The sequence below is a fragment of the Peromyscus leucopus genome, chromosome 2, assembly GCF_004664715.2.
Source record: "Peromyscus leucopus breed LL Stock chromosome 2, UCI_PerLeu_2.1, whole genome shotgun sequence".
NCBI classification, from domain to species: Eukaryota; Metazoa; Chordata; class Mammalia; order Rodentia; family Cricetidae; genus Peromyscus; species Peromyscus leucopus.
The window spans coordinates 153,264,990-153,280,785 of record NC_051064.1 but is presented as its reverse complement, the minus strand read 5'-3'; the positions used below and the strand labels follow the sequence as shown (position 1 = coordinate 153,280,785).

General features: G+C 53.0%; 1 protein-coding gene across 4 annotated transcripts in view; it reads right to left on the bottom strand.

Annotated features, from left to right (window-relative positions):
• Window positions 1-5,439: 5,439 nt before the first annotated feature.
• The window catches only part of Morn1 (MORN repeat containing 1), a 59,222-nt gene continuing 48,865 nt past the window's right edge, over window positions 5,440-15,796 (bottom strand). For 3 of the 4 annotated variants that reach the window (XM_037203260.1, XM_028891393.2, XM_028891394.2), the window contains exons 13-14: window positions 8,669-8,712; window positions 5,440-5,760 (exon numbers count right to left, since the gene is read on the bottom strand). In XM_037203260.1, the coding sequence (XP_037059155.1) occupies window positions 5,612-5,760; window positions 8,669-8,712 (193 nt within the window). In that variant the 3' untranslated portion in view covers window positions 5,440-5,611. The remainder of the gene's footprint in view (window positions 5,761-8,668; window positions 8,713-15,796) is intronic. The other variant, XM_028891395.2, reaches the window with a different exon arrangement.

Sequence of the window (15,796 nt, the reverse complement as noted above, 5' to 3'; positions counted from 1 at the left end):
ACTGGCCCCAGTGAGGGTCCTTCCCAAAGCCTCCCATCCAAGCCAGCAGGATCCCACGACTGGAGCCCATATTCGTGGAGGTTTTGTTGCCTCTTTGCCGTCGGAATCCTCCCGGCACATGCCACGGGAGCAGTGAATCCCAAGTTACACTTGTCCCCATACTAGGATCCTTGTTGCTTTCCCACTTCTCCCATTACCCAGCCCATAGCCAGGTCCCTTTCCCCAGCTCTCCAAGTCTCTCCTTTTAAAATCACTGCCTTGCCCTGTAGGGTATTGTCCAGTCCCCAACCCAGAACCAGAAGAGCACTTGCTGCAAGCAATCTCTGGGGTCCCAGGCCAAGCCTGCAGGCCTTCTTTTGCCAGCACCTGACTACTTCCACAGAAATTGGTCCTCTACAGTTCTCACAAAGAATTGTCCCATGAAACTCTTGGAAGTTCAAGTCAGCTTGCTGAGGTCCCTGGGAGGTGGCCCTGGATCTTTGGACAGGAGTGAGGAACAATGGCTGAGTTAAGGTGTGATTCTTAAAGTTTATCCTAGGAGCACCTCCAGCTGACAGCTGGGAACAGCACACCCTAAATTGGTCTAACCCCACCTCCACCCAGCACAAAGACACTGGGTAGGCCCTTGGCCTATAGCCCAGGATTCCCTTAAGGGGGTTCTGCAGCTCTGTGCTGGGGCCCCTGGTGTGGTTGACTCAGAAGCTGGAGTGGGTCTGTCCTCCTGTGCCCCTAGCCTGCCACTGTACTGTCACCGCAGGAGGGAGGACCCCTCAGACTCAGGCGGCAACCTGAGGCCTGTGTGGACACATGGGAGAGCAGCTATCCATGGGGATGGACACAGAAGGCGCAGGGCCTGAGGCTGACTGGCCTCAGGACTGAGGTCTAACAGCCAGCCAGATCCTACCAAAGCTTTGGTGGGCATGGACAGCTTTGGTGATAGTCTTCATGTGTCTGGCATGGCAACAGGGCAGCCCGTCTGCTCCTTAGAGAGATAGGCTTCATGTTATGTCAAGAAGCGCCTGGACAAGGCCACTGTGTATGGGTGTGGGCCACCCCTTACACTCTTGTGTTCCCCATTGCACTGTCTGGTTCCTGAAGGCCTATACAGGGCCAGCAGCTCCTCGGTCCCTGGTCCCTTCCTCACCTGGCCTCCAGACTAAGCCCGAGTCTCCCCGCCCTCCCCAGGGTCTATTCCCTCTGGCTGAGAGGCTGCTTGAGGCTGTTCTTGCCCCAGGAAATCTGAGCAGAAAGGAGCAGGCCTGCCAGCCACCACTGGAAATTGTCTCCTGGGTAGTGGTCTTGTTGGGGGTAGGCCTGGGGACTACCATAATACTCTCCAGGATCAAGGGCTCCCAGTGAACTGGCAGGATTGGCCAGGCTGTGTAGGAACCGGTCTGGCAGGCCTGGCCCTGGAACCTCCAGGAAGCCCTTGCTGGGAGGGGCCCAGGCTGAGCACAGCTGGCCTCACACCCGCCTGGCACCAAGACCAGGCAACCTGCCCGGGCTGTAGACAGGGCTTGGGGAGGCCTCCCCAGAGTGTCCTGAGTGACCAGCCTGGCCAGTGAGAGAGGCTGGGAGGAGCTATGGCCACCTAGCCAAACAGGCCCCGGGTGAGGGCGGCACAGACCAGGCAGGCCAGCCTAGTTCTAGGCTGAGTCCTGGTCATGCTGTCCTCTGCTGACCCCAGATGTGTCCCGGGTGGCCTGGAGGGCCAGCTCCCTGAGATGACTCTGGACGCTTGGGTGAGGGGCAGGCAGCTCTCCTTCCTCTGAGTTAGTTGTTGTTCTTCCTCTTTTTCTCAGACCCTGTCTCCTTGCCTCCTTTTTTCCTTCCTTGAATGTCTCCTCCCTCTCCTCCTTCCCATCCCTGTCTTTCTCTCTCTCTCTCTCTCTCTCTCTCTCTCTCTCTCTCTGTATCTTAAACACGCACATTTGAAGTGCCCTGCCTTGGTGCTCTGTATCTCATTATCTGTTAAGTGAGTGATGGGCAGGCAGACCAACAGTTTCCTCCCTGGAGGAGTCAGAGGTTAGAAGACATTACAAAGGAGAAAAGCTTTGTCTGATGTGGAAGCTTCTCCCTGTGCTGGGGTGGGGAGGGTGGTTCACGCACTTTAACTTGTCCCCCTGCCAGTCCCCAAGTGACGACAGCATGTCTGGAGTGTTTGGGGATCCAAGAGCTACTGGTTCCCAGGGAGGAACCCAGAGGCTCTGTCACACTCCTGCAGGGTCTCCCAGCAGTCCATGGTTTCTGCCAGGCTCATCTATGTCAGTCAGAGAGGGGGCTGACTCAATATGGTTCCTGTCAGAAGTGCTGCTGCTCACAAAGCCCTGGAGCCCAACCACCTGGTCCCTCCCACCCACAGAAGGGAATCTACCCAGACAGGACAGAAGCTACGGCTGTTATTGTGCATCAGGCCCCTGGATAGACGTGAGGCCACCACATTCTCAGAGCTATGGCCAGACCTGTATTCACTTACCTTAGCCACAGGCTCAAGTTTCCCAATGGTGGGTACCCAGATCAAGATAGGGCAGCTGGGGTACAGTCACTCCCTGGACATGTGCTCCTGCTGGGCCACCACCCCAGTCTATCAAAGAAGGGATCCCACAGGGGACAGACAAATCTGGAGTGGGGGTTACTGGATGGCAGAGCCTGAGTTGTGGGAGCTGCACCCTTAGTCACCTTTGGAAATGACACACCCAACCCCAGGATAGCAAAGGACCCTCAGGATGGGATCCCCAGGCTTCAGTACTGCCCAAGAGGTCAGCTTGACCATGCTGCTGCCCAGTGAAGTCTTGGGGCTTGAGTGGCCTGTGGGCTGGAGGTTGGTCTCTCCAGTGGCAGGGCACTGAAGAGTTGTAAGCTGTGCACTCTGCAGTTCTTGCACTGGGCTAGGCTGGATGCTCAACTCCCTCAAGCAGGTGTCTATACCTAAGACCTGTCCTGATGAACTCATTTGTATTTATGCATATGTGTGGGAGCACATATGTACAAGTGTGTGTGGCGGTCAGAGGACAATCTTGAGTGTCTTTGCTAAGGTGCTGTTCCTCAGGCACATTCCACCTTGTTTATTTAGAGGCATGATACCTCACTAGACTGGAGTGTGCCAAGTAGGCCAGCCACCTCCCCAGAGCTGGCTGGGGACTACAAGTGTGCACCCTTGGCCTTTTTTTGGGGGGGGGGTAACAATTCTATATTTTTGGTTTTTTGAGACAGGGTTTCTCTGTGTAACCTTGGCAGTTCTGTAACATGCTCTGTAAACCAGGCTGATCAAGCTCAGAGATCTGGCTGCCTTTGCCTCCCTAGTGCTGGGATTAGAGGTGTGTGCCACAACTTTCCAGTGGATAAGGAGGGGCTTTTTATTTTTTTATGAGTTCTGGAGATCAAACTCAGGTCCTCCTGCTTCAAGGCAAGCATATTACCAATGAGCTATCTCCTCTATCCTGAATTTATTTATTTATTTATTTTGCCCTTCTTGTTTACAGATAGGGTCTGTCTGTATAGCCAAGGCTGGACTTGAATGCACAACGATCCTCCTAAGTGCTGGGATTATATGCCACAGGCTTGGCTCTAGAACTCTTCTTGGGTGTTCAAATTTCATATGCTTGGACCACTTGGCTGGGGCAGGGTGGAGGTAGAGCTATAGACAAAAGCATCTGCTCCTGTTCCTGTCCTGGCCTCATGGAGGGCCAGGCCAGGCCCAGGGACCACAGTTTTCAGGAGACCAGCATTTGCTGGTGCAGATATTCTTGGCCAGAAGAGGCAGTGTCTGTCTGGGTACTATGGCTACCCCTGATGTCCTGAGACAAGAATAAGAAGTCAGTGTGACCTCTCAGATCCTCAAAGGCCCCATCAGGAAGCTAGGGCAAGGGAGGCAGGGGTCTTGCCTGGACCACTAGACCCTGATCATCTGGCAGGTTTGCTGACGACTGTGTGGGTGGGTAGGCTGGAGCTATCTGATTGCAGAGGGTCTGTGATGGAAAGCGGCCCCACCTGGCCTCCCTTGCCGGGACAGGCCTGAGGTCTGCAGAAAAGCCACTGTGGCACAGGTCCTGCCTGCCATATCCCACACAGAGCAGTGACTACAAGTTTCCTGACGAGGGTTTTGTGACTTTAAAAGCTGAGCATGCTTTTGGGGAATTAAAACCAAAGGACGCCTGACGATGGGCTGGAAAACGGCAGCTGCTGCTGTTCATTCCCAGCGATTTTCCTTCCTAAATTGAAACATCATTTTCTTTGTTTTTCTTTTGACAGAAATGTGGGTTCATCTTGAGGAGGAGAAAGGAGCTACAGAATGTTGTACTGTGTCTGAAGGGCAGACTCAGGAAGTGATGCTCAGAAGTAGTTTGAGAGATAGGCAGAGGTGGGTCCAAAGACCTCCTGTGACCTGGTCAAAGGTGAACTTGTGAACTGAGGCATCTTTGGGTCACTGGTGTCAGAAGCCCAAGCTCACCTCAGCCTCAGGCTCTGCATAGTGGACAGCAGGGCTGAGAACTGTGGGTTCAGCTCTGAGGCCTATCACTGCATCCAAACCGAGGACACTGACCTTGACTGGGGCCTTGGGAAAACAGAGAGGGTAGTCACCTGTCTTGCTCCTATGATTTCCTGGAGAGTCACTGGCTTAGTGTCTCATGTCCCGGGGCTTTAGAGGCACACTGTCTCTCTAGATGGGCTGCAGTGCCACGGGGGCAGGGCAAAGAGGGCATGGGGGTCTGTGGAGCAGTAATCTGCCCCAAGTATCCAGTGGGGAAGTCCCTAGGCAACATGCAGAGGCTATTTCTGTGGACATTGCTCGTGTACTGGGGACAGACCTGGCATGTGTCATCAGGGCAGAAGCTGAGCTCTGATGCCCCTTCCTGTGGCTTAATTTCTTCAGGAAAAAGGGAGCAGTTGGCCAGGTAAGAGGGTAGGCTGTACTGGCAAGTGACCAGGGTAACCCAGGAGGGGATGGGCCAGGATGAGGCAGTGCTATGTCCTGCATTGCCCAGTTGGGTCCACATATGGACCAGCAGGCCCAGCCAGTTAAGGGTTGACAGCCATAGTTCTGAAGCCAGGAAGTGGGGGTTTCTGTAATGGAGTAAGCCCTCCCAGGGACGCCTTCTGTGTGGGCTAATGGCCAGCTGCTCTTGGCCTCCTCAGCAGCCAGTGTGCCCCTTAGTAGCAATTGTGAGATTCTCTCCAACTACCCTACCTTTCCAATGCTGTGGGAATCTGACCTGAGGTTGGCCATGCTGAGTGGCATAGTTGCCCCCAGTCTCTGCCTTCACAGAAATGTATTGCAGACCTCCGTGGGCCTGGCAATAGTGTGGGTAGGGCAGATATGAGGGTTCTCAAAGGGCACAGGGGCACTGAGTCCCTTCCTGTGTCCCACTGAACTCCAGCTCAGCTCAGGACCAAGGCCCAGGCCTGCTGGAAGGGGCCCCACGAACATGCTACTCCAAGTTGGTGTGGCGAGTTTTATTGAAGTCAGTAGCTGTGGGGCTCACGTGAGTCAGCTCCCAACTCCCAGGCTGTGGTCCCTGGGGGGAGACAGCATGAACCTCCATTCAAGGGAGGGTGGCCTTCCCTTGAGGGTGTTACTGGCTCCTTTATGTCCACAGGAAAGGAGTGGTTTCTAGCTTAGAGCTTCTGGGTGATCTTCAGGGACATGGGGCCACTGGCTGTCCCTCTTTGCCAAGACTCGCAAGTGTTTGAAGGTGGTGGGCAGCCTGTGGCCCAGGAATGGAGGAGCAGTCACATCACAGACCATGACCACGTATTCCCCTGTGAGGATGGGGAGGGATATCTCAGGCTAGTATGGCCACTATAGCCCAGGCTCCTCACCATCCCTTGAGTATCTCAGCCTGTATCTCTTCCTGCCACTGTTTTCTCAGGCTGCTACATTAGGACCCTGGGCCAGACTGCCATCCTGAGGCTGGGTGTTTGGTCAGCAAGGTAAAGACACGTGTTTGGGGCAGAGAAACCAGCTTTTCAGACCCAGGCAACCTGGAGATTGAAGTAAGTGGTGTTGTTGGGAGAGAACAGATGTGTGGACAGCCCTCAGAGTCAAGCCACAGAGACCCCTGCTCCCAAATGCTAATTAGGCCACGTGGTTGAGTCTTTTTGTAAATACTTGTCTACACTGTTTTTGGAGAAAATACATTCATTTTCTCTAAATGTTTAAGAAATAGCGGGGACTCTGAAGGTTTGAGGTGCTTGATGGGGTCCTGAGGCCCAGGCTGGGGGACAGAAAGCCTGGGAGAATGGGGGAGGGAAAGCCTGGGGGAATGGGGGAGGGAAAGCCTGGGGGAGAGAAAGCCTGGGGGAGAGAAAGCCTGGGGGGCTGGGGGAGGGAAAGCCTGGGGGAGCTGGGGGAGGGAAAGCCTGGGGGCTGGGGGAGAGAAAGCCTGGGGGGCTGGGGGAAGGAAAGCCTGGGGGAGGGAAAGCCTGGGGGGCTGGGGTGAGGGAAAGCCTGGGGAGCTGGGGGAGGGAAAGCCTGGGGGGCTGGGGGAGGGAAAGCCTGGGGGGCTGGGGGAGGGAAAGCCTGGGGGGCTGGGGGAGAGAAAGCACTTTTCCTTTCCACAGTCTGTAAACTGTCTGGAGAGCTTCAAAGTTGAAGAAACCATAAAAAAGAAAATAAGAAATAACAAAAAGGAAAGTTGCCATAGAAACGGCCCTCTCTCCCTCCCCTGAGCCCGCTGGGGCTGGCACCAGAGTGTGGAAAAAGCTCCTTGGCTGGCCCAGGCTCACACCAGGAATGTGGCCGCAGCTGAAACTGGGCTGGAGCAGGCTCCCACCACCAAGCGCAGCAGAGCCCAGCCGAGTGACATTCCAGCCACTGAGCAAGCGGTTACCCTCCATTCTGGCTAAGCTGAGGGTTATGCCTTCCTGGACAGGATGAGAGAGCCTGAGGGCTGGAGGAGTGTGCTTGGCCTTGGGTCAGTTTCTTCAGAGAAACTGGCTCTAGGAGGCCCATGAGCTGGGGCTGGGATACTTGGGGAGGGGGCCACATGTTCCACCAGTAATGCACAGGCAACAGGCCAGGGTCTCTGGCAGCTGGAAGAAAAGCCCTGCATAGCGACACCACAGTGTTCCCAAGCAGCCCATCTCTAGGCGGTCCCAGGAACATGCAGCTGCACCAGGCTTGGCCAAGGGTACCGGCCTGGGGAGCCAGTGTGAGCTCACGGCCATGGCCGCAGAACCAGGCCACAGGCCTGATCTGACCCTGTTCCTGGGGCCTGTCCCCATCAGATGCAAAGACTGGCATGAGAAGTGCTGGCTGGTGTGTGCACTGTGCCACAATTGTGCACCAAATTGTTCAGTTGTGGGCTGGGAGCCTACTGTCCCCCAGGCCAGCTCTTGCCGAGGGGCTTGGCTGTCACCTGGCCTCACCCAGTGTGGAGCCCTCAGTCCCTGGAGCTACCACACAAGTATAAATCAGGCCTAGAGTTCTGCCGGCAGAGGCCTTGGGGATCAAAGATTCTTCTCACTGTCCAGAGGTATGTGTGGAGGGAGCTTCCCCCAGGGCCACCTACAGGCTCAGCAATGGGTTTGAGTGATGATGCTCAATCCACTCCCCACCCCCCCACCTCCGTTCCAGGCTTTTTTTTTTTTTTTTTTTTTTTTTTTTTTTTTTTTTTTTAAGATAGGGTTTCTCTGTATTTCTGGCTGTCTTGGAACTTGCTCTGTAGACCTCAAACTGCCTCTACTTCCTGAGTGCTGGGCCAGAGCTGTGAGTGGCTGATTTCTTAGACTTCCCATGACCCTATGTGAGATGGGTCTGCATCACGCAGCCTATTGGCCTCCCATCAGGATCCCAGAGATGCTGGGACAAGGGTTAAGTTTTTGGGCCAGGCAGATGAGCACCCATGTCAGCTGCCCAGAGCTTGGGCACTTTTAGGGGATGGAACTTTGTCTAGAGAAATAATTTTGGTCCTGTGTTCTGAGGAAGTAAAGGCTTTGGCTTCTCTTGCTCTGGCATAGAGAGGTGGGCCCAGGCTTGACGGCTTCCCCAAAGCTGAGAGCAACTTTACAAGAGGGGCTTTGGCCAAAGGCCCAGGTCCAGCTTTGGCACTGTCCAGTCCCTAGGACTATCACAGCTCTGAATAAGCCCTGGACCAGCGACCCTTTTCCCAAGCCCAGGGCTCTGCTGGCTGACACCCTAGAGCCCAAAGATTCCTCTTACTGTCTAAAGGTAGACCAACAGGCAGGGATTCTGTGCTAGGTCTGAGAGTCTGAGACTCATGGCCACTTTGTGATCCCCATACCCTTCAGGTCCAGCTGCTGATGGCCTCATTGTGGTCTGGTCCTTTGCCAGTTCAGCCACTACCTTGGCAGCTACTCTTCTGAAATGGTGAGGAGGACCCACCCCTCCCACCCCTATCACACTTAGTTACCCAAGGTCCCTACCCTACTCAGCTCCTTCCTTTCTGGAACATTCTTCTTACCTGTGAATCTTCCTGGCTGCCTCACAGCCTTGGCCCCTGTTCATAAGGCCTGGAAGGCGCTTGTAATTTTTCCTCTACTCACAGCCCGCACACCACCATCCACCTCTAGGACACCTGGGCATCTGCCTCCCCCCCTCCCCCAGGTCTGTATCGGCAGGAAGCAGTGCCTGTCCCCAGACACTGTTTGCCTCTGCCTTTGTAAGTACAGTGATGGGCTTCTTTGCGGTCCACACCAAAATGCCTACCTAGATACGCAGATGTTGATGGCTCAACTGTGGTCCCATCAGGCCTGTGGGGAGAAGAGGAGGAACCCCTGAGTATTCTGCCCTGTCCTCTTTGGGTGTCGATTTCACCCAAACCAAGGCCAGTGGTTCTGGGGCAGTTCTGGGCCCCAGCGCAGCAGAGCCTGGTGGCCCCCATGTGTCCCGCCTTCTCTAAGGCTCCCCTCTGTCTTCCGAGGCTGCATGCTCACATCCCCAGGCTCTGGTTGTGGCGTCTACTCTTTGAGAGATCTCTCAAGCAGCCCATTCCTGGTTTTCTGCACTCTAGGCCTCACCGATAGAGCTCTGATGCCTCATTATCCCAAAACTGCTGGGCAGGTGTGTCACAACTACTCCATGGCCCTGGACAGTCTTGCCTCCTCAGAACCAAGGTATAGTTTTTGGGATGCGAGAGGTTCTCATACCCAGCCTAGCACATAGGGAGGAGTTAGGAGCTGGTCTGAGAACAGCTGAGGTCTGGACCTGCTTGGAGGTTGCCAAGGAATACATCCATCTTTCAGGAAGAAGTGACTCAAGGGAGTGGCCCAGTCAGCAAAGCTGTTGCTCTGGAAGCACAAGGACCCAAGTTTAATCCCCAGTAAAATGTCAGATACGGTGGCATGTATTTGTGACCCCAGCATGGGGAGGTGGGGACAGAGGACCCCTGGAGCTTGCTGGCCTTCCAGTCTAGCCTAATTGGTGAGCTCCAGGCCAATGAGAGACCTTGTCTCAAAGGAGGTGGACAGTGTTCCTGAGGATGGCATCCAAGGCTGTCCACTGGTCTACATACACACTCAAAGAGATGTGACGAGGCTGAGGCACCCATGTGATCCCTCAAAAAACAAAGGCCAGTATCACCTGGGAGACCTCAGAGTGGGAGGAAAAGGACAAAGGTAGAAAAAGGTCCCATTCTGGAACCCCTTATCCAGAGGCTCTGCTCTGGCTCCCGTGCCTGAGAGATGGAGACCTTCACTGCTGCCCACAGGGTCCCTGAGAAACCTGAGGGATTCCCAATGTAGGTACAGCCCTGTCTCTCACATCTTCAGACTTAAGCCCAAGTCCTACATGGGGCCCAGGGCCCACACCCTCAGGCTCTGAAAAAGGCCAATGAGGGCTGGTCCAGCTTTTGAGACACACCCCAAAGAAGGACCAGCTGCCCGGGTGGGTCATCTGAGGAGGACCTGGCAAGGCCCTGCTGAATGTGGCCAGTACACGTGGCAAAATGGGGCCCTCTGGCACATCCTGGGTTTGGGTCTCTGAATGAATTGGGTTCTCAGCCTCTTCTCTTTCCTGATGGGAGGGTGAGGATGCTGGCCCCATGGAGACACCTGGCCTCAATCCCAGATGTGTTAAGCTGGGCTGCGTGCTGAATGATGGGTCCCTATGGACGGGGAGGAGCCTCAAAACTCCAGCCGCTTGGGCCTCCTCCCTGACCCTGGCCCTCCAATCTGGGGCAGTTGATTTCCTGTCACTAGTAGACCGAGGTGGAGAACAGCCAACGCAGATCTTGGGACAGTGTGGAGGGTCCCTGTCCAGGTGGGGCTTAAGTGACCGGCAGGTTCTGATCCCTTGACAAACTTAAAGACTACATGCCTGGTTTGGGTGATAAAAAATTAAAGACAAAAGATTTTAAAATGACTTCATTTTAAGTAGGGAAAACGGCCTAGGCTGGGCCCCAAGAGTACCTTAAAGGGGAAGAGATAAATAATTTAGCAGCAGCAGGAATAACTAGAGTCTGTCAGGCTGCCAGCTTTAAGAGAAATAAAGGCGGTTACAAGAATCCTGAGAGTTCTAAGAGTTTTTAGAAAGCCCCAGGGCTTTGAGGAGGCCAGACACAGCCAGGCAGGAGCTGGCGTCAGAGCTGGTGGTTAACTGGGCAGTGAAGGAAGACATGTGTTGGTCAGGCCTGAGGCCAGGTCTCGAGGAGACCTGAGAAATGGTCTGAGAGAAGTGGGCCACTCTATGTACTTGGTAGCTGTGTGAGGGAAAGGTTCCCACTGGCCCCAAAGTCATGGGTTTGGTAAGAACACTATACACAGGGTGGGCTCAGCAGGAGACTCAGACCAGCTGAGGAGACAGTGTTGCCAACCTGGGCAGGGGAGGCATAAGCTGGGCTGGCATCCTTGAGTAAATAAACCTGGAAGCCCCTCCATTCTTCATGACCTCCTCTAAGAGTTTTTTTCAGTTTTTCTTTCACTTTTTTGAGACAGGGTCTCATGTATCGTGGGCTAGCTTTGAACTGGCGATATAGCCAAGGATGGTTTTGAACTCCTCATCCTCAAGCCTCTACCTCCAGAGTGCTGGGACTGTATGTGTACACCAGCTCAGTTTGTGGGGTGCCCTGCACTGAACCCAGGACTATGTGCATGCTAGGCAAGTCTGCTACCAACTGAGCTACACCTCCAACCCTCTGTTTTGAAATGAGGCCATGGACTGGAGAGATGGCTCAGAGGTTAAGAGCACTGGCTGCTCTTCCAGAGGGCCTGAGTTCAAGTCCCAGCAACCACATGGTGGCTCACAACCATCTGTAATGAGATCTGGTGCCCTTGTCTGGCCTACAGGCATACATGCAGGCAGAACACTGTACACATAATGAATAAATCTTTTTTTTTAATAAAGATTTATTTATGTATTTTATGTAGATGAGTGCTCTATCTGCATGTATCCTGCATGACAGAAGAGGGCACCAATCCTATTACAGATGGTTGGGAGCCACCATGTGATTGCTGGGAATTGAACTCAGGACCTCTGGAAGAGCAGCCAATGCTCTTAACCACTGAGCCATCTCTCCAGCCCCTGAATAAATCTTAAAAAAAAGAAAGAGAGAAAAAGAAAGGAAAAAAAAAAAAAGAACTGAGGTCACGTAGCCCAAGTTGGCCTGGAATACTGAATGTTGGGATATTAGGAATGCTCCATCATGCTTGTCTTCTTCATGTTTTTATGATTGGGACTCGTGGTGTGAATTCTTATTTCCATCTTTTCGTTTTGTTTTTTTGATTTTCGAGACAAGGTTTCTCTGTGTAGCTTTGCGCCTGTCCTGGAACTCACCTGTAGCCCAGGCTGGCCTTGAACTCACAGAGATCTGCCTGCTTCTGCCTCCCGAGTGCTGGGATTAAAGGCGTGCACCACCACTGCCCGGCTTCCATCAAAAATTTTAAAAGTTTGCCCTAATGAAAAGGCAGTGGTGGGGTGGCACACACCTTTAATCCCAGCACTTGGGAGGCAGAGGCAGGCAGATCTCATGAGTTTGAGGCTAGCCTGGTCTACTGAGTAAGTTCCAGGACATCCAGAAATACACACAGAGAAACTATGTCCAGAAAAACCAAAATCCACCCTCATTCTCCATCCCCTCCCAATGTTTGAATCCCAGCATTTGGAAGGTGAAGGCATGAGAATTAGGAGTTCAAAGCCAGCCTGGGCAACCTGAAACCCTGTCTAAAAATCAAAGAGGCTGGCAGTGGGTGAAAGCATCTGCTGCACAAGCCTGACTGACAACCCTTGGGTCCCATGATGGAAAGAGAACTGACTTCTAAAATTTGGCCTCCACATTCATGCCATGACATGTGCCCACATTCACACTCATATCACACATATACAATAATAATAGTAGTAATAATAATAATATAAAAAAATTTTAAAAGCTCAACACAACACAAGCTTGGCCATCATTTCCTGTTCCACTTGCTCTCTCTCCTTTTAGGGTCTAGCTCCCTGTGCATTCTGCTTATCTCATCTCTCTCGACTCTTGGGATGATCTGAAGGCCATCTCCATGCTTCTTTTTTTCAAGGTTCCTCCACTCCTCAGGAAGGTTTTCACTTTGGATGGGTTGGTTTCATCCCTGCCAACTTCTGGACTATTTTGCAGATGTGTGCCATCCAGGTCCTTACACATACCGGGTCCATGTTCTTGACGGGACTGAGCCCCACTTGTCCCTGCACGTCTGACCTGACTCTGAGAGCCTCCCAGGACTCTGCGCGCCCCTTAGCTTTCCTAGCGACCACTGAGTCCAGTTGCAGCTGGCCCCATGCTCTTGTCAGTGGCTCTCCTCTCTCCCATCTCGTTTCTTTGGTTTTGATTGAATTTGAATTTTCTTCTCTCTCTCCCTGTCCCTCTCTCCACCCCACTCCCTTTTCCAAGACAAGTTTCTCTGTGTAGCCCTGGCTGTCTTGGAACTCGAGCTGTAGACCAGGCTGGCCTCAAACTTAGAGATCTACCTGCCTCTGCCTCCCAAACGCTGATATTAACCACATTCAACACCACTGCCCAGCTGAACTTTTTCCTCATTTTGGGATGTATTTCCCTGTATCCTTTGCTTGATTGCTGACTTAGTAGTGTGGTGGTAGAGCATAGGACCTCCAGAGTGCTAATACTCCTTGCTGAGCTGTACCCTCAGCCCTTCCCAATCTTTCATCAGACTCCAGACACTATGAATTGTGCTCTGTTGAGGTCTTTATGTTGTGTCCATTGAAATGTTCTTGATGGTTACTTGCTTAGAGATGGTGCCTTCCATCTGGGTTTTTGTTTTCAGGACTTCTTGGGTGTGGCTTAAATTAAGGTTAATTATTCTGAACTACTAAGAGAACCCTGCCAGTACCCTGTATATTTTGAGGTCTCCAGCTAGGTGTCTCTATCTTGCATACCAGTGGCTCTGTCTTGGCCTGGACATACTGACCTTGGCTCAACTGATTGACTCTGAGGCTCATTTTTTCTTTTTAGTTTTTCACAACAGGGTTTCTCTGTGTAGCCTTGGCTGTCCTGGAACTCTCTGTAGATCAGGCTGGCCTCAAACTCAGAGATCTGCCTGCCTCTGCCTCTCTTGAGCTAGGGTTAAAGGCATGTGCCACCTTACCCAGCTATGCGGCTCACTCTTTACCTTTTCCCAGGCTCCCAGCTCCATCTCCTCCCCTCAGGAGACTCACAAACTTGCTGGGGTTCCCTTCCCAGCACTGCATCCTGGAGGCTCACTGTGATTGTTTTCCCTGTTTGGGCTCCCTACCCTTTCTTGACTTTCAGTGGCTCTCATATCTTTCTCTGGTTTTTAACTGCTTCTTCTTTATTTTTGAGGGGACAAGTCCCACCCCACATATCGTCTTGGCTGGAAGCAGAATCTGTTCCCACAACGACAGACCAACACCAGATGAGGGAGCCCAGCTTATACCAATTCACCTTCTAAGAGTCCAGCAGATGGGATGTGTGCCAGCTCTCAGTGAAGTCCAGGCTTAGAAACTGCTCCCAATCACCTGGCATGGTCCAAGGATGCAAGACTGAAGGGGAGTGTCTCTCAGCAAAGAGGAGAGCTCCGATGTTCACTCCCAGTGGCCATTCAATGGGCATGCTCATACTTGCCCAGAATTCTACTCTCATCCAGAGAGGCTCAGCTTCTGAGAAGACTGTTACAAGCTACAGGTCACAGATCCAGGGGTGTCTATGGTGTCTATGGGTTACTAGTAAGTATTCCTCTGGGCAGGAAGCCTCTGTCTTTCCTCTCAAGACCATGTGGGCTCTGCTGGAGAGCAAAGGTGTCAGAGGCATATGGAGGCTGTCAGTTTTGGAAAAACTGCTGGAAGGGGCCTGAGGCATAACAGGAGGCTGGTCCCAGGCTGACTAGACACACAGCAGAGCCTCCTCCATACTCCTGTCACCTGTTCCAGCAGCCTGAGACTCAGTGGGGCCTCACATGGGCTCTCAATCCTAGCTGCTGCTGGATCTGCAAGGACACACTTCTGCTACCTGCACCATCCTTGAACTTAGCGTCAGTCAGAGTGTATTTGTGAAGGGCATTGTGGGGCTCTGTGGTCACTAAGGAGTCACGGGCTTGTGTGGTGGGCTTGTATGAAGATCTCACAAAGGAGCAGAAAACACAGTGCAGGTCATAGAAGTTCAGATAGCATGCCTTTCTACCCACTGCTGCATGGGCTTGGCCCTCTGTGGCTACAGATCAGTTTTTGCAAGCCCTGAAGGAGATCTGGGATGCTAAAGTGGGTCTTGACTTGCCCTTTTTGCCTCTGGTGGTCCAGTTTATGAAACAGATACCCACCATCATCCTTGTTCCTAGTCTGGCCTCATCAGGGGATCTGAGATAGGGCCTGAGCCCAGTGAACCTGAGGTGCTCTTGATTCCAGGCTAGAGGAAAGCAGGGGTGCAAGGTACAGGTTCCTAGGTCTCCGAGAACCTATATGAACCTCCGGGTCAAGGTCAAGAGCTGAGCAGATGCTTCTGTCCTAGGATTCTTAGGGGCTGAATGCAGCCAAGCCCCTGTACTAACAGACCATGCTGGTTTAAAGAGCTTCTGAGTCAAGAGCCAACCAAGACACAAACTGGGAAAAACTGCCACTCCAGGGCAGCTCTCCAAAGAGCCAGGCCAGGCCACCCTTAGCATGAGCCCTCAGGGCTTCTGTAACCCCCTAGGACTCCAACCCAAAGTTCCAAAATTAGAACCAGCAGCCAAGGGTGTGTGTGTGTGTGTGTGTGTGTGTGTGTGTGTGTGTACTCGCTGATGCTGTCACTTTCTGAGTCTCCAAGGAGAGGAATAAGGGCCTGAGTCCTTGGCCAGTGACATTTGTGTTCCCACTGCCAGGGTGCTGATTCCAGTCCTGTGATTCCTTCTCCTGGACCTCAGCAAATAGGCTTGGTTGGCTCTGGGGTCACACTGCCATATGCCACTCCCATGAGGTCCAAACAGAGGCTCAGCCAGGCTTCTGGGCAGAACAGGGGTTTGATGACCTCACCTTCCAGTGCTCTGTTCCTCTTTGTTTGGTAGGGGTGCCTGTTTAGCTGGGGAAGGGTCCCTTGATAGTGGCATGTGAAGGAAGGGGTAAGGCTGCTGTCCTGTGTCCCATTCTGCCATGGGTCATTATCCCAGCACTGGCAGGCGGGAAACAGCCTGCTGGGTGTGGGAGATTAGGGCTCCAGGACGCAGGCACATCCGAGGGCCAGCTGCTCCCTCCCAGCCCTCACACCTGTTTCAGTTTGTTACTCCTGCTTAGACAAGACAGGGCTCATTTTTCGGTCCTTAAAACTTTTTAAAGGAAGCTGGAAAGATGGCTTAACAGTTAGGAGCGCTTGCTGCTCTTTCATGGGGCCAGAATTTGGTTCCTAACATCCACATCAGG